The sequence below is a fragment of the Enhydra lutris genome, unplaced genomic scaffold (genome assembly GCF_002288905.1).
Source record: "Enhydra lutris kenyoni isolate GAN:26980312 unplaced genomic scaffold, ASM228890v2 scaffoldscaffold26, whole genome shotgun sequence".
In the NCBI taxonomy this organism is placed as follows: domain Eukaryota; kingdom Metazoa; phylum Chordata; class Mammalia; order Carnivora; family Mustelidae; genus Enhydra; species Enhydra lutris.
Genome location: NW_019154110.1, coordinates 22,749,156 through 22,767,755, shown reverse-complemented (window position 1 = coordinate 22,767,755; position 18,600 = coordinate 22,749,156). Strand labels below are relative to the sequence as shown.

At 47.6% G+C, this 18,600-nt stretch overlaps 1 protein-coding gene across 1 annotated transcript in view; it reads right to left on the bottom strand.

The window, feature by feature from the left end:
- Window positions 1-10,139: 10,139 nt before the first annotated feature.
- LOC111151684 (tubulin tyrosine ligase like 6) overlaps window positions 10,140-18,600 on the bottom strand; it is a 31,335-nt gene continuing 22,874 nt past the window's right edge. Inside the window, 5 exon segments of the mRNA XM_022509821.1 lie at window positions 10,140-10,399; window positions 10,874-11,240; window positions 15,641-15,910; window positions 17,100-17,274; window positions 18,133-18,321. Of these exon segments, the coding sequence (XP_022365529.1) occupies window positions 10,140-10,399; window positions 10,874-11,240; window positions 15,641-15,910; window positions 17,100-17,274; window positions 18,133-18,321 (1,261 nt within the window).

Sequence of the window (18,600 nt, the reverse complement as noted above, 5' to 3'; positions counted from 1 at the left end):
AGGCAAAGCAAGAGTCTGCTGCAGCGGGCCTGCCTCAGCCCCTGTTTGCTTTGGCCAAACCTCTGCTGGGTTTGCCAACAGGATTTTGGTGTTTGCTCTCCTGCCTGGCATGACTGCGAAGGCAGCTGGCACTCTGTTCCCAATTACTACGCCGACCAATGTTGTATCAACAGGGATCTGTTTCAGCACACCTGTTCTACGTCCTGCTGCTTCCACCCCTTTCTCAGATGGAAGGGGACCCTTTTCATTTTTAAAGCAGGATGGAGAGTGATGGCACAGTCTTTCCCTTTAAAATGAGGCACCTGGGTGGCTCAGTTGGTTAAGCATCTGCCTTTGGCTCAGGTCATGATCCCAGGGTCCCAGGATCTAGCGCCACATCAGACTCCCTGCTCCTCAGGGAGTCTGCTTCTCCCTCTCCCCTGCCCGCCACTCCCCCTGCTTGTGCTCTCTCTCTCTCTGTGTCAAATAAATTTTAAAAATCTTTAAAAAAAAATGGCTGTGCAAGAAGTCCATTCAAAGACTGAGAAGAATCAAGAGAGACCAGGCACTGATTCTAGATTTTTTTTTTTTTAAGGTCTTGTTTTGCTTTCCCACATTCCTTTCCTCATGTTTTCTGGGGATAGTAGGTAGTTCAGGAGTAAAGGGGAAGGTGGATGCTTGCTGAAGCTCACCCCAGACCAGTCGGAATCTATGGTTCAGGAGAGTCATGGCGGAGGTAAGAATATCAAGTGCATGATGGGAAGAACGCATGCGCAGAGCGATCACAATCCCTTCCCTCCAGCCACCTCCCCCAGCACACAGTGGGCACTCAGGAGTCATGAAATACCCTCCACACCGCACATGGCCTGCTTGGCTTTCCCAGGCTGCTGGTTAATAACTTAAGAGTTGTGGCTGAAGAATGCAAAAATAATTGAAAGCAATGCTTAGTAAATTGCAGTTCCACGGTCTTCATTGCCTTCCTAACAATTTGCAAAGCCCATTTCATTGCTTTTTTAGATTCCTTGAATTGAAATGGCACTGTGTGCTGTAATTAAGCTAAGTGACATGCCAGCTGTAAAGACAAGGGTTGTGAATGATTACATTTGGCTCATGTAATCATCCAGTACCAGTGGGGGAGGACACTGCAGCAAACCAGCTGCCAATCTGCCTGACTTCCAGAGTGGAAGAAAAACTGGAATCTGCGGTGGCCACCCCCGCCCCCCCACCTTTTTTTTTTTTTTTAAGATTTTATTTATTTATTTGAAACAGAGAGAGAGAGAGAGAGAGATCACAAGTAGGCAGAAAGGGAGGGGGAAGCAGGCTCCCTGCAGAGCAGAGAGCCCCATGTGGGACTCCATCCCAGGATCCTGAGATTATGACCTGAGCCGAAGGCAGAGGCTTAAGCCACTGAGCTACCCAGGTGCCCCCGCAGTGGCCCTTTTAAGGCTAGGGAGATTTTCCCCCAGCTGGTGTGAGGAGGGCTAGGGGTTGTACAGTGTGGGGTGAGTCAGATAAGTGGTTCCCAAACATGGCTATGCATCAGAACCCTCTGGGGGAGTTTTCTAATCCAGGACAACGTCCTCCCCCAGACTGACTATTCTGCTTTCAGGAGGTGGGAGCACAGGTATCTTTTCAACTGCCCAGGTAGTTCTGAGCCTGGAGAACCTCCCCAGTCCAAGATGGCTGTTTTTAACCATCTGGTCGTCAAGGAAAATAGTTTTTGCACTTGGAGGGTTTTCCTTTAGTGCTGCTCTTTCTTTCTTATTTATTTATTTAAAGATTATTTATTTATTTATTTTGACAGAGAGAGACCACAAGTAGGCAGAGAGTCAGAAAGAGAGAGAAGAGGAAGCAGGATCCGCAGAGAGCCCGACTCGGGGCTCGATCCCAGGACCCTGGGATCATGACCTGAGCCGAAGGCAGAGGCTTTAACCCACTGAGCCACCCAGGTGCCCTATTTATTTATTAAAAATATTTTATTATTTGATAGAGAGAATGACAGCAAGAGCAGGAACACAAGCAGGGTGAGTGGGAGAGGGAAAGCAGGCTTCCCGCTGAGTAGGGAGCCCGACGCAGGGCTTGATCCCAGGATGCTGGGATCATGACCTGAGCTGAAGGCAGATGCTTAACCATCTGAGCCACCCAGGCACCCCAAGTGCTGCTCTTTTAAATACATCTGGGAACAGGAACTCATGCATCTGCTTTATGAAACGGACACTCTGACTTCCATCCCCGCAAAGCTCCTTCTCCTTATGTTTCTATTTTCTTTGAGGGGACTCAGTTCTTTTCTTTTTTCTTTTCTTTTTTTAAGTAGTCTCCATGCCCAACGTGGAGCCCAATGTGGGACTTGAACTCACGACCCTGAGATCAAGACCTGAGCTGAGATCAAGTTTTGGATGCTTAATCAACTGCGTTACCCAGGCACGGGACTCAGCTCTTTCGAAGCTGTCATTTTTGTTCCCTTTTTCTACTCCCTTCCATTCACTCAGCTGTGATGTCCCAGATCTACAGTGCTTTTCTCGCCTGCCTCCTTCTCCTTCCCACAGCCCACCATCATCAAAGGGGCTGAAAGGCTTGAAACCTGGACCACCAGAAGAGCCTTCTAACCACTTGCCCAAGGGTCTCTCTTGCCAGTCATCCATTCTACCATCTTCTACCAGATTTGACTTTCTAACCCTGAAAGCCCACATTCAAAACCTCCAGTGGTTTTCCACTGAATTATGTAAACACTTCCCAGTGTAACATTTTAGACCCTCAGTATTCACTGATTCAGCAAATAGTTATTGAATTTTTATCATGTCCGAGGCACTAGGCTAAAAGCAGGGAATATAAAGATTTAAAGATGGGGTGCCTGGGTGGCTCAGTGGGTTAAAGCCTCTGCCTTCGGCTCAGGTCATGATCCCAGGGTCCTGGGATCGAGCCCCGCATCAGGCTCTCTGCTCAGCAGGGAGCCTGCTTCCCTTCCTCTCTCTGCCTGCCTCTCTGCCTACCTGTGATCTCTGTCAAATAAATAAATAAAATCTTTTAAAAAAATAAATAAAAAATAAAGATTTAAAGACATGTACAGCTCCGCAGAGAGACAACCACATAAATTGGTTCACCATCACAAGGATGAAATAAACAAGGGCACCAGGGTCTCTAGTATGGCCTCACACATTATTTTCCCATTGTCACTTCCCAATTTTCCTTTCAGATCAGCCAGATTGGACTAAAGTTTACTTCTCAATCACGTTCAGGGTTGTTTTTGTTTTCTTCCAGACCAGTATGCCTCATATCACACCTCATATCCACTTTTTAAAATCATATTATGCGGCACCTTGGTGGCTCAGTTGGTTATGCACTGACTGGACTCTTGTTGGTTTCAGCTCAACTCATGATCTCAGGGTTGTGGGATTGAGGCCCACGCCGGGCTCCACACTCAGCGGGGAGTCTGCTTGGGATTCTCTTCTCCTTCTCCTTCTACCCCTCTCCCGCCCCCAAATGAATCTTTTTAAAACATTTTAAGATCGTATTTCTCTTTCCCTGCTATCTCAAATATCACCTCCTCTGAAGAAGGGGACTTGATCCTCTCAGCTGGTTCGAGGGCATTTCCTTCTCAACTAATGACAGTTAGTGGCACTTAACTCAGGCCAGCTGTCTGTGGACCTGTCTTACTCCAACGCACACTCCATGGGGGCAAGGTCGCCCACAAACATTCAGCAGACAGTTGCTCCGCTTAGCCCTGAGGGTGAACAGGCAAGAGGTGCATGGGGGCTGCCATTTTGCCTTCTCTTTGGATAACCCAGACCTGTTGAGGTCTCTGAGCAGGACTGGCTACATAGTGTGGTGGGTACAAAATGAAAATGTGCGGCTCCTTGTTCAAAAAATGCTCAGAATTTCAAGAGGGTGACAACAAAGCATTTAACCAAGTACAGGGCCCTTCTAAGGGTGGAGCCTGTGGGACTACACAGATGGCATGCCCATGAAGCTGAGCCTATTTCTAGGATCAAAGATGCTGACACCAAATTGTCCCCTAGAAAGACAAATAATTCTGACTTCATATTTTTTTTCTCAAGATTTTCTATTTATTTGACAGAGAGAGAAATATCACAAGCAGGCAGAGAGGCAGGCAGAGAGAGAGAGGGGAGGATTCGCCTGGCTCGATTCCAGGACCCTGGGATCATGACCTGAGCCGAAGGCAGAGGCTTTAACCCGCTGAGCCACCCAGGCACCCCTGACTTCATCTTATTAAAAGACTTCCTTTTTATCAGCTTAGGAACCTTGACTGGCTGGGGCTGGTGACTAGGGAGAAAAAGGGAGAGATGCAGAGGTTCTAGAAAGCCCCATTTCAGCAAGTCTTACAGCTTTTGTGTGGTCCAGACTATAATCTGTGGCAACCTGATAATGACAATGGAAAAATTGGCCTTGAATCATTTCATTTGGAGGCTCCTAAATGGCATTGGGAAGGGCTGGCAAAGGGAGGGTTAATTTTTTTTTTAATTTTTTAATCTTTTAACAGCTTTTTTTAAAAATTTTTAATTTATTTTTTAAAAAGATTTTATTTATTTTTTTGAGAGAGAGACAGTGAGAGACAACATGAGCGAGGAGAAGGTCAGAGGGAGACACAGACTCCCCATGGAGCTGGGATCCTAATGCGGGACTCGATCCCGGGACTCCAGGATCATGACCTGAGCTGAAGGCAGTCGCTCAACCAACTGAGCCACCCAGGCGCCCTTTTTTTTATTTTTTATTTTTTATTTTTTATTTTTTTTAAAGGTAGCCCAACATTTCTCGCCTTTTACAAATTCTCAATTTTATTGGGTCCTGTCAAGGAGGAGCTAGTGTGTTTCAATATGTATTTTTTTTTAAGATTTTATTTATTTATTTATTTGACAGACAGAGACCACAAGCAGGCAGAGAGGCAGGCAGAGAGAGTGGAGAAAGCAGGCTCCCCTCGGAGCAGAGAGCCTGATGTGGGGCTCGATCCCAGGACTCTGGGATCATGACCTGAGCTGAAGGCAGAGGCTTCAACCCACTGAGCCACCCAGGCGCCCCAGTTTTTTTTTTTTTTAATACTTTATTTATTTATTAGAGAGAGACAGTGAGAGAGAGTATGAGCGAGGAGAAGGTCGGAGAGAGAAGTGGACTCCCCGTGGAGCTGGGAGCCGGATGCGGGACTCGATTCCCAGACTCTAGGATCATGATCTGAACTGAAAGCAGTCGCTTAACCAACTGAGCCACCCAGGCGCCCCTTTTAACAGCTTTTTTAAAAAAAGATTTTACTTATTCATTTGACAGACAGAGATCACAAGTAGGTAGAGAAGCAGGCAGAGAGAGAAAAGGAAGCAGGCTCCCCGCTGAGCAGAGAGCCTGATGCAGAGCTTGATCCCAGGACCCTGGGATCATGACCTGAGCCCAAGGCAGAGGCTTAACCCACTGAGCCACCCAGGCGCCCTGGGTTAATTTTTTTAAAGTCATCTCTATGCCCAACATGGGGCTCAAACTCACAACCCCGAGATCAAGAGTCACATGCTCCACCAACTGAGCCAGCCAGGTGGCCCAGTTAATTTTTTAGTAGTCTCCCTAGTTGTAATCAGGGCTTCCTTTTTTTGCCATCCAGGTGAGACTTGACTTACTTACAAGAAGAAGTCTACACCAGGAGTCCTTGAAAACCAGGCCTTAAGGTGTTGTGTGTATGTGTGCTTCACAGCTGGACACAAATGGCTTGTCCATTCACTACTCCATCCACTACTTTGGATAACTGAGGACTACTGAGGGCTTCAAGTATCCCAGAATCCCCTGACATCCTTGAGGCCAGAAAGTCATCCCATCAGGACTTCCTAAAGCAAATCTGGGTCAACATTGTGAAGCAGATTCTTGACTTCAGACATCAACTTTCTTCCACCCCTGCCCCGTACTCCTCCTCCAAAGCTCATTTCTGGGATCTTATTCCGAAAGAGCAAGTGAGGCAAAGTCTTGGATCACATTCTTAGAGAGGGTAGAGAATGAACCAAATGAAATGGCATGAACAAAATGGCAAAATGAAATGTTATGCCTGGAGTCTAGCCAGGGTTGATGTTGGGCAGACAAATGGCAACCACAGGGCTCCCTAAGGGGTCCCCTAGACACCAGGCTCCCAACAGGGAGGGCAAGGCTTACCATTTATCCAAAGAAATTCTTCAAGTGCTCCCAACATATTTTTAGCGAATTTGGAGCTTTCTTAATGAGGTGAACTCAGGAGAACTCTCTCTCCTGCTTCCCCCTTCCCATTCTTACTCTGGATCAGGCTCACCATCCCAGCATCGAGCATGACAATTTATTTTATTAGTGTACACTTCAAGGGAAGATGTATCATTTCTGCAAGTTGATATAAAAACACCTGCAGGCTGGGTAACTCTCACCTCACTTCTTCATCAGAAAGATTGATGTGGATGTGGACTGTAAGGGAGGTAGCAGGAAGGCGTTAGACATTGAGGTGGCTCAGGTGGGAGGAGGTCTGGTCTGTACCTGGTAAAGTTACATCTGCACCAATTCCCTTACTCAGGACTCAGAATCCTCCAACATGCCTTACCCTTTCTCTGTCTTTTCTCTTTGGGGTCGAAAACCAAGTGACACAGACCTGTTGGTAGACTGAGGGCTTCGGATTCCTGGAAACTCTGAGTCCTTCTCTGAAACACTCCTCCTTTCACACTGCTCTATCTGGGGTTGGGGTGGGGGAGTGTTCTGGATGATGGGGCCATCTGAGGGACCCATAGGAATGTTACTGGTGGGGCAACTGGGCTATGTCCTGGGGCAGAACCAATACGTTTCAGAGGTCATGGTCCTACAGCACTGGAAGCTAACTGAGAGGGCACAGAAGACAAGGCTATTGGCCCCATGGTGTTAATGGGAAGTCGTTATAAGACCAGGATATCTAGACGAGGAAATAAAACTTTCAGTTGACTCTATGGACATTATAGACACTTTAAGAAACGATAAATTATTTCCTGGGCGTAAGAGATGGAAAGAGGGAAAAATGACAGAGATCCAGTCTGATTCTGAAAAGAAAAAAAAAAAGAATTTTTCCTTAGCGTTTCCTTTAAAATGGCCTTTAGAATATTCAAGCCAATTAACTCTCATCACCATCCTGTCTAGTAGGTCAGGAGACACTCCTAGATCCACATCCACAGTCACCAGAAATTCATTTTACCTATGCACCATTCACCTTCCTGCATCCTTCTAGCGCCAGGTGCTATGGTATGAACCATTCAAGAGCGGCCAAGATGGCTGGACAGAGACAAGAAGCGGTAGCGGTTAAGTGCGTGAGTGTAGGATCTCTCAATGACCTTGTGCAAGTTACTTAACCTCTCTCACCCTTGGTTTTCTCTTTTGAAAAAAGAGAATGACAACAGCACTCGCCACACAGAGTTGCTTTGAGGACTGAGAGAAGGTAGGCAAAGCCTTTAGTCCACCAAAAGCAAGTGTGTCTTGCTTCAGTCCCTGCTGGGCTCATCACCATCAATGTGGCATCACCACCATCATCATGCTCATGGGTCATCCTCACCAGTGCAGCCAACTCACTCGGGTGCCAGGCATCCCGCTTTGGCAAGCTTTTAATCATCTTAAAATCTACAAAATGCGCTATTTGTCCCCTAAAACTCAATTGTTGACAAATCTGGAATCTGAGGCTTGTTGACCGACCTACTGTGAAAGTGGATCCAGAGGAAGGACGATGAGATTATAGTGATTTAAGGAAAAACATGGAGGAATGTGTCAGGCCTCCCCTCCACACATGGGGCAAGATGGAAGAAACATCATGTTCTTTTGTCCAGAACCCATCACTTCTATGAAGTTGGGGGAGTCATTTACTGTCCCCCAAACCCTGATTCTCTTCCTCTGCAAATTGAGGATAAATCATAATGTCTTCTTGTCAACCTCACAATATTGACCTGAGGATTGCATGAGACATGGCACCTCTCCTTGATGTGTGGAAGGTATTACAGCAACCGGGAGAGCCCCTGATCCACAATTTGGACCTTTCCTCTTTCTTTCGTTCAACCATTAGTCATTATGCCAAAGCCCTATTCTTATGCCACATCATCTTTCATTTGTACATCAATGCATCGATAGCTGGGCATTGCCCTGTATATAACCAGATTTTATGAGTTTGCCTTGTATGTGTCAGTCCTTTGTGGACTGATCAATTGGGGATTTTTAGACGCCATCATTTGACATAAGAGCAGAGGGCCAGCTCTGATATCTGGTGACCCCATACAACATGCTAAGAGGTCCTGCCTGGTCTTGGCTACCCTGGCTACCTGCAGAAATAGAAGAGCTATTTACTACGCCCTTAGCTCAAACTGAAGACTATTACAAACACCATTGGAAAGAAAGATGGTATGGTTTGGGCATCAGAACCATGTGACTCAAATCCTTGCTCTGTCACCAACAAGCTATGGGACCTCCCAAAAGTTAGGCGTTAATGCTTTTTGAGCCTGAAATTTTTTTCTTTTCTAAAAGGCACGATGTGATTGGAATGAAATTAGATAAAAAATATATGTAGAAGTGTTCTGGCACCTCTATGGTAGGCTCCCAAAAAAAGGGGTAACTATTACCATCATTAATATTCATTAAAAAGTTACTGCCTTCAGCCACTGTCCACTATGGCAGTAAAAGTCTATAACAGAGGACTCTGTGTGACAAACTGCTCTTAGAAATTAGAGCCAGAGGGGCGCCTGGGTGGCTCGGTGGGTTAAGCTGCTGCCTTCGGCTCAGGTCATGATCTCAGAGTCCTGGGATCGAGCCCCGCATCGGGCTCTCTGCTCTCTCGGGGAGCCTGCTTCCTCCTCTCTCTCTGCCTGCCTCTCTGCCTGCTTGTGATCTCTCTGTCAAATAAATAAATAAAATCTTTAAAAAAAAAAAGAAAGAAATTAGAGCCAGAGAAACAAGTCTCTCCTACAGAACTAGCTACCTATTTATCTTTCCTTTTGAACTTACTTTTACTCACTTAGGAGAAAATATCAAAAACTTCTCTGCCAACAAAATCCCAGAGCCTCTCAGGGAGCCTGAACCCGAGCTGGACTTTGCTGAAGAATGACACAGACATGATGGAATGAGTACAGGGTATTGTATGCGACAGGTGAGTAACTGATCTCCACATCTGAAACTGACAATACACTGTCTTCAACTAATTGAATTTAAATAAAATAAGTTAAAAAGAAAAAAGAATTCCATCTCAAAAAGAGGGGCACCTGATGTCAGGGGTTCAAGTCAGTGAGAAGCTCTTGTTTCTAGCTCACTATGACCCAAACCTGGTATTGAGTCACCAATCCCTTAAGTGCCAATATGGGGACAACTGGGTGGCACAGTCGGGTAAGCCTTCAACTCTGGTTTTTAACTCTCTTTCTCACTAAAATAAATAAATCTTCAAAAAAAATTTTTTTTAAATTTTAGTACTGGAAGATTACAAATCAAAGATAGTAGGGGTGCATTTGAGCTCCCTAAGGGCAGGCCAGTAGGTCAGGCCTGGCTGTCACAGGTTCCTCTGCCCAGGCCTGGGTCTAGATGCAGGACAATCCTCCCTACCACACCTGAGATGCTTATTCGAGAGACAGATTCCCAGGGCCTCATCTCAAGTCTCTTGCATCAGAACTTTCAGGAGGTGTGACCCAGAAAACTGTAGGCTCAACAAGCATCCCCCCACCGTGATTCATATTGTCAGGGAAGTTTGGGAAACACCAGGCCCAGTTTTTCTCTGAAGGTGGGGAGAAGGGCATCAGAATCATGGTAGAAGACCTCCTCAAATGCAGATTCCTGGACCCCCCAGGACCTAATGAATCAGAATTTCCGGAAGCAGGCTGTGGACATATGCATTTTTACAAGCACCCAAAGTGATGTCTATGGGCTGTTTACCTGTTTGCCCTCCTGCTGCGTGAGCTACCGGTCACAAGGGGGCTGGGTCAAACTGGCGGTCACAGTCTGCTTGCTTTAGTAGGAGGAGGGAGGGAGGTCATAGCAGAATCACACATTGCAAGGGGCTGGGTGGGGGGCACATTTTGATTGAGGTCCGTCTGAACTGTTTACTTACCTGGATGTCTTTTATCAATCCAGGCACCCTCCTACCTCCCTGACGTTCCAGAAATACACACGTGCGGTGCTTGCCAGGGAAACAAGCCCATGAAGGGAATACGGGGTGGACCCACCTAGTCCCTCTCACATCCTTTTTGGCCAGAGACCAGGTTGCGGCTGTAGGCTTCCTGACACGGGTGTCTTGCGGTGCTGCTGTGGCTCCTGCCAGGCCTTGGATCCAGTCGGGCTGGGGTGGCGACCACCAGCAGGTCGCTGAGGGTCATTTCGTGGCTGGGAGGACTGTGCAGGAGCAGGAGCGAGGACAGATGCAGCTGCCTCTTCTTGCCAGAGCTTCGGCTGCTGAAGCAGCACTCCCAGGGCAGGCAGCGGTTTTCTGGAAAGGCGAAATCATTGGCATCACCCATTTGTAAGGCTGGGCGAGGCGCACATGGCCAGGGGAGGCCGCCTCCCGCCGGGGTTCCCTGGCTTCAAGCCAGCTCAAGTTCCTGATTCAGAATCAGCCCCTGCTCCTCTCCTGCCAGAAGCTTCTCTTCCCTATTTCCCTACTTCGTGCCCTTCCGCTGATTCCGACTCTGCCAAATGCCCCTCACCTCAATGACAACCAGGAATCAGGAATCGTCAGACAGGGAGCTTACCCAAAGCAGTCTGTTTTTACCTTTTTTTGTAATTTCAGTAAGACTCCCTAAGAATGTGAATGATGTCTCCCCCACCAGGCGGGGAAGGGGGTGTCTTCCTAAGGCTGCATACCCACATCGCCACCCCAGACTGGGCGCTCCTCAAAGACAAGGACTGGTCCTGTTGGGAACCCCTAAGCTCTTGGCACCTGCCTGGCCGGGCTGGCACTCACGTGACTTGTGACTCGGCCCCAGCTTTGGGCTGTAGCAAGCTGGGAACAGGGAGCGCTTCTCCCGTAGTGGGACCTTGGTGAAGAGCTCCGACAGCAGGGGCTGCTTCTGAGTCTCATTCTCCAGCGCCGACCAGCTTGGCTTCAGACTTCGTGAGAAGCTCTGGGATTTTGCTGGAAGGCAAATTTTGGGTATTTTCCCCTGGATGAGGTCTTGCGGGAAGTGATGCACCTTGTATTTAAAGACCATCTTGTTCATCTCGGGGCTACTGCAGCCAGAGCTGGTTGTCCCGGTCCCACCAGGCAGAGGCTCTGGGGAGTCTGAGACCTGAGTGGCAGGAGCTGGGCACGTTTCTATGGAGGCTAAGGGCTGAAAGAGAAAACAGTCCAAAGTGAGATTGTGGAAGCCTGACACGCCTTCCCATACCTTCTTGATTTAAATAAACAGACTAAGGAGGCCAAGTTCATCAGCAGCAAGAAAGATTAGGTTATAATACTTTCGTAACCAGGAATTGGCTGAACACTAGGGCAGAGGATGGCGGATGTCCATAGAGCTTCCTCTGGTTTTTTGTTTTGGGGGGATTTTTTTTTTAAACAAAAGAGAAATTTTATTTTTCAAAATTATTTATTTTTTATTTAAAGATTTTATTTATTTCATAGAGAGAGAGAGGGAACACAAGCATCTGCCTGAGATTCTCTCTCTCCCTCTGCCCCACGCTCTGTGTGCATGTGTGCTCTCTCTTTCTAAAATAAATAAATACGTCTTAAAAAAGAAGATTTGATGGGGTGCCTGGGTGGCTCAGTGGGTTAAGCCTCTGCCTCTGCCTTTGGCTTAGGTCATGATCTCAGGGTCCTGGGATCGAGCCCCACATCAGGCTCTCTGCTCAGCGGGCAGCCTGCGGCTCCCCCTCCTCTCTCTGCCTGCCTCTCTGCCGACTTGTGATCTCTGTCTGTCAAATAAATAAATAAAATATTAAAAAAAAAGATTTGAGCATTTTAAGGCATGTAAATTTAATCTTAAAAAAAAAAAAGAAAAACAGGCTCAACAAGAAAAAGGTCACAGAATGAGATAAATGACCCAATCACATTTAAATAAAGTTTAAATGCATGTATTTTTTTTTTAAATCCCTACTTTGCCAGGAAACATATTAACAAAAGATGATGGATAGGAGAATGGGAGGTGAGCATAGAGATAAGAAGGAAATATTAATAAATGAAAGATGTAAAGTCTTTGAATGAAGCAGGACTTTTTATTAAATTAACAATACGCACATGAAATATAAAAAAAATTAAAAATTGCTTATTTTAAAAGATCTCTTCGGAGTTAAGTAATACTACTTTACACTTAGATTAATGAGAGAAGAACAAAGACAGTCTTAAGAAGTCGCAGTAATATTAAAATAGCAGCTAATGCTTTCTGAACCCTTTGTGGCAGGTGCCACCTCTACATTTTCATGTATTATTCCATTTAAGCCTCAAAGCAATCCACTGGCAGGTACTATTATTAAAATTCCATTTTTTTTTAAGATTTTATTTATTTATTTGACAGAGAGAGATCACAAGCAGGCAGAGAGGCAGGCAGAGAGAGAGGAGGAAGCAGGCTCCCTGCTGAGCAGAGAGCCCAGGACCCTGAGATCATGACCTGAGCCGAAGGCAGCGGCTTAACCCACTGAGCCACCCAGGCGCCCCTAAAATTCCATTTTTAAAAGATTTTATTTATTTATTTGAGAGAATGAGAGAGAGACAGAGACAGAGAGAGTGCAAGAGCGGGAGGAAGGGCGGAGGGGTGGGGGAAGCAGACTCCCTGCTGAGCGCAGAGCCTGCAGACAGGAGGCTGGATCCCAGGATCCCAGGATCCTGAAATCGTGACCTACGCTGAAGTCAGACGCTTAACCCACTGAGCCACCCAGGTGCCCAAATTCCAGTTTTTTCAGTTGAGGAAACTGAGGCTTAGGGAGAGAAGAGTGACTAGACACAAGTCATAGAGGAGACTCCAGGATCCAAATAGAGACAACCAGATCAATGCATACTCTTTACTCTTTTTTTTTCCTTTATTGCAGGAAAAAATGCACATGTACACACATGACATAAGATTTTATTTATTTGACAGAGAGAGACACAGTGAGAGAGGGAACACAAGCAGGGGGAGTGGGAGAGGGAGAAGCAGGCTTCCCGCTGAGCAGGACCCTGGGATCATGACCTGAGCTGAAGGCAGATGCTTAACAACTGAGCCACTGAGGTGCCCCATCTACTTAACCACTTTTTAAAAAAAAAGATTTTATTTATTTATTTGACAGACAGAGATCATAAGTAGGCAGAGAGGCAGGCAGAGAGGGGGAAGCAGGCTCCCTGCCGAGCAGAGAGCCCAATGCGGGGCTCCACCAGGACCCTGAGATCATGACTTGAGCCAAAGGCAGAGGCTTAACCCACTGAGCCACCCAGGTGCCCCTACCTTAACCATTTTTAAGTATACAATAAGTAGCATCAGTAGTATCCCCATCACTGTGCAACAGACCTCCAGGGAGACTCCCTGCTGAGTAGGGAGCCTGACCTGGGGCTTGATCCCACACCCATGAGCGAGGACCTGAGCTAAAACTAAGAGTCAGATGTTTAACCAATTGAGCCATTCAGGTGCCCCTCAGGTTTTTAAAGATTTATTTATTTATTTATTTATTTGAGAAAGAGCAGGAGGATGGGCAGAGGGAGACAGGGAAAGAATCTCAAACAGACTCCACACTGAGGGCAGAGCCCAATGGGGGACTTGATCCCACAACCCCAAGATCACAACCTGAGCGGAAACCAAGAGTCAGGCAACCAAACGGACCACACGTAAATCCTTCGGCCATTTTTAAAATCAGGTTATCTTTGGTGTGAGTTGTAAGAATCCTTTATATATTCTGGATATGAACCCCTTATCAGAGACATAGTTTGAAAATATTTTCTCCCATTTCACATGTTGCCTTTTCACTCTGTTGACTGTTCAAGTTTGATATAGTCCCACTTACCTACTTCTGCTTTTTTTTTTTTTAGTTTTGTTTCCTTCTTTATTATTTATTATTTAAGTATAATAAATACTTAAATACTTAATAATGATAAATTACTTAAATAAATTTAAGTAATCTCTATATGCAACATGGGGCTTGAACTCACGACCCTGAGATCAAGAGCCACACGGTCTTCTGACTGAGTCAGGCAGGCAGCCCTGCTTTGGGTGTCCTATCTGTGAAATCCAGTGTCATGAAGCTTCAAAGCCTAATCTCTTAAAGGTGTTTATCGAATGGTGGTTGTAAACCTATTAATAAGTCATGAAATTAATCTAGTGGATTGTAACAGGTATTTTTATTTATTTATTTTAAAGATTTTATTTATTCATTTGAGAGAGAGAGAGAGAGAGACAGAGAGAACACAAGCAGGGAGAGAGGGAGAAGCAGACTTCCCATTGAACTGGGAACCCAACATGGGGCTGGATCCCAGGACCCTGGGATCATGATCTGAGCTGAAGGCAGAGGCTTAGCCAACTTAGCCACCCAGGTGCCCCAGGAACTGGTATTTTTGAAAGAACAGAACAGAACAGAATAAAAAATATCAAAGGAGTCACCATCTGTAGTATGGCTCATCGTTGTTTTAGAAGCTTTTTTCCAGTGTGTGTGTATGGACGGATGAAATGAAACAGATTTCTACTGCGGGCTATGGTTAGGAACTTGAAAAGCATTGCATTCTTCCGTATTGCACTTGGGCCTAGCAATGGCCCAGCAAGGCCGAACATTTTCCAGTACTTACAACACAGTCATCACGTAGCCTGACTACAGTAAACACAAAAGGATCCATTCTAGAGCTGTCAGGACCACATTTATGCAGCACCCTAGTATCCACAAAAATAGAAAATCAACTGTCACATTCAATTACTGTTCTTGATGTGAACTTTATGGGTGATGTTTGTTTTGATTTCCTCATTGTAGAAGAGTTATAAAGATTGTATACATCTGGTTTTCTGCTTGTAAATATCTATAGAAGTTATTTAGGGCTACAGCGGAGATCTGAAAGAGTGTTCTCTCCTTCAACAGGTGTCCATACATGAATGGAGTTTGAGAAACACTGTGTAAGGGGATGAACTAGGTTCAACGCTGCCACAAAGCTCAGACTGTGACCTTATTTGGAAACAGCGTCTTTGCAGATATCACGAAGCAGGTGAAAGTGAGGTCATATTGGATCTGGGGGAGCCCTCAGTCCAATGACTGGTGGTGTGCTTACAGGAAGGCCACGTGAAGACTTACAGAAGAGACACTCAACGAGTCCCACTGGAGTCCCAGTGCCACAAGCCAAGGAGCGCCAAGGATTGTTGGCAGCCACCAGAATTTAGCAAGAATCAAGGAAGGAAAAGAAGGATCCTCCCTCTAGAGCCTTCAGATGAGGCACGGCCCCACCAACACCTTGTTTTCAGACTTCTAGCCTCCAGAACTGTGAACGAATAAATGTGTGTTTTAAGCTCCCAAGTCCATGGTGATTTGCTCCAGCAGCCAGAGGTGAGAACATGCCTAAAGATGGGGTGCAGAAGACGGCCACTGGAAAAGCCCTAAAAGTATGGGTCCATTCTCCTAGCACGTACGCTCTCGCACAACTTGGGCTTCCCAGGTGGGGACACCGAGGTTTAAGTGGCTTGCTCAAAGGGAGACCGCAAGTCAGGAGGATAGAAGGGACCAGAAAGCAAGACTCCTACCACTGCCCCCTGAGTGAGCAGAGCTCTCTGGGGAGGTAGACTGCTCTACTCACCCCTGTGCTGGGAAATATGTTCACCGCAGAGGCAGATTTGACCTCCTCGATTCTGGAGATGGGTTGACTGAGCTCCAGCCCCGGGCAGCTGAGAAGGTTCGAGTGGCTCAGGTCAGGTACAGATGTGTAACGCCTTGCAGCTACAGGCTTGCAAGGAGGAGGGCTGGCCCCTTCCGGGTCGAGGCTGCTGTCTGTCTCATTTGTCTTTGCATCTCTGACACTCAGGAAGAAGTCCGGTGTGCAGGATACCAATGGCATTGGCTGGAGATGCTGGGAAGGAGGAAACCAAACACAGCCTGTGGGAACCCAGCTCTGTCCACTTCCAGATTTATCTGCACCAAGGGTAGGTGCTGAGGAGAGGAGGAGGAGAAGGAAAGCAATCGGTATCAAAGTCTCTCTAATCTGAGGTTCTTATCCTGGGGTGCAGGGACCCCTAGAGGGCTCATGGACGGTTTCACACGATCTTTGAGCCGCTTAAACCTATAGTTTTAGAACTTTGTATACTTTGTATCTTTGTATATTTCATGGTAAGAAAGTATCATATATATTTTTTTATCAGTTTCTTTTTTTTTTTTTAAAGATTTTATTTATTTATTTGACAGAGAGAGATCACAAGTAGACAGAGAGGCAGGCAGAGAGAGAGAGGGAAGCAGGCTCCCTGCTGAGCAGAGAGCCCGATGTGGGACTCGATCCCAGGACCCTGAGATCATGACCCGAGCCGAAGGCAGCGGCTTAACCCACTGAGCCACCCAGGCGCCCTTTTTTATCAGTTTCTTAAAAGACCTATGACCCTAGCAAAGTTACAAAATTAAAAAAAAAAAAACTAAACTAAAAATATCCTGCTGTCATCCTGTCCCTTCAGGTGAGGGTTCGAGAAAAAGGAGATGGACCAAAAAACCAGCTGAGTCCTTCCCCTGAGCCGGAAGAAATAGTGAGGCAGAGAAGGTCAATCCAAAGATTCAGACCGTAGGACAACGGGACAGCTGCCCCCCCGCCCCGCCACGTCCAGGGCTGGTCCACACTTCGAGCAGAGAGCAGGCTGGAAGGCCCTAGCTGTGGTCCCTTACCCCACATAAAGGTGAGGGTCCTGCCTCCGTGAAGCCCTTCTCTGCGGCCCCCTCTTTCAGCTGCACCCCTGACCTGCTAGAGGGGAGCACTCCAGCCCAAACTGGGCGTGGGACCCATGAGTAGAATGGTCCTGGTGCCTGCCCCCTACATGGGGAATCGTGCTCAGCCTCCCGGCTGCTTTTCTTCCCGCCGGAGGAGACGAGGACAGAGCAGCAAGAGTCCTCTGAAGGATGCCTGGTCGTCGTGACTTCCTGTGGCCCGGCCCTCCGTCAGCCCCCTTCGTTCAGTGCGTCAGGGCTCTGAGCAGCGGTCTCCTGAGCACCCCCCCACGGAGCAGCCCCAGCCGGGGAAGGGTGCCGGGCACACACGCTCCCCTCCCAGCAGGGTTTACTTGTTTGAAGGTGAAGGTGGTGGCCTGGGGCGTCTGCTGGGGCTTCTGTTGGCAGCTTTTCGTCCTCCTGCCCCTCGCTTGCTCGCCAGCCGACTCCCCCTGCATCTCCACCTTCTTCTCCTTCACTGGGAAGGACTTTTTCTCCTGCTTCAGCCTCAGGTCCTGGATCAGCTGCCTGTCCAGGTGGAACAGGGAGGGTCGCGGAGGTTAGGGATGGGCTGCAAAAGTGGGCGCTCCCCCACCCCTCCCCAAGGGGTCGTTGATGCTTGGCAAAGAGTGCAGTGTCATCCCCCCGAGTGTCCAGTCTGCTCAGATGATTGCAGGGCCCCGTGCAGGAGGTGGAGGGGAGGGGACAGCCGTACCTCCCACCATACCATTCCCAGTCTGGGGAATAGCATCCAAGGAGTGGACACAGTCAGGGCCTCTACCCATCTTCTCCACCTTCTCTCTCTCTCTCCACTTCCCAGCAGGCCAAATTCCACACGTGGCAGGGGCTGGGAAGAGGGTCTGGGTAGGGGACCAACCCGAGGGGCCCCTACGTTGGGCCACTTTATATCCTGGGCCTTTCTGGCCAATGATGTAGTGGGAATAACACAGTCACGAGGGTCAGGAGACGGGGATCCCAATCCCTCTTTGGTCATCACCATTCTATGACCCCTTCTGTGCTCTGACCTCCCCGTCCATAAAATGAGGTGATGGGTAGGGATAGGACAGGACAGGATGAGTGCCTTCCAGCTCTTAGATTTCAGGCCTATGTGAATCCAGGAGATAGCTCCCTGGGAATTCTGGAGGAGGGTGCAGGTTCCTGTCTCGGGAGCGAGTTTCTAGAAGCAGCTACATACTGAACACCCCACACCAATGATGCCTATGATTCCTGGTCCCTGTGAGACTAAAGCAAATGCTCCCCTGACAATTTCTAGGTTGGGGATTGAAGCTCAGAGACTCTCCTCACCATCCTAGGCCGGTCACCCAGAAGGTCAAGCACGACCCAACCCATCCCAACACCCATCCACCTGGCCTGGAGCCTTCCTACCGGGCATACTCCTCCCGAGCCCTGGAGGTAATAGTATTCTGGAAGAGGGAGTTGTTGTCCCGGAAAAACTTCTCATACTTCGCCGAATTCAGGGTAGGATAAATCAGGCGGAACCCCCCACGATTCTCCTGCTCGTACTTCTCAGTTTTCTCCAACTGCATAGCCTGGAAACCCTTGACTTCCTCCATCCTGTGGGGGAACAGAACGCAGGGCTGCCGTAGATTTTCTCGGGATGAAGCCTGGAAGGGACACGCCAAGCCAGACGTCCCGTGGGGCCAGGCCGAGGCCTTGCACACAACAGTGGTCAACCCGTATTTGCTAAATAAACGTATGAACGTTTCCCTGAAAGGAGATCCTAGCCCTCTTGGGACAGCCAATGTCCTGAATGCACGGAAAGCTGATCAGAATGGTCGTCTTTCTGTATGAGACTCTCTCCTCACACAAAAACCCATTTTCCCCTTGGCTCAG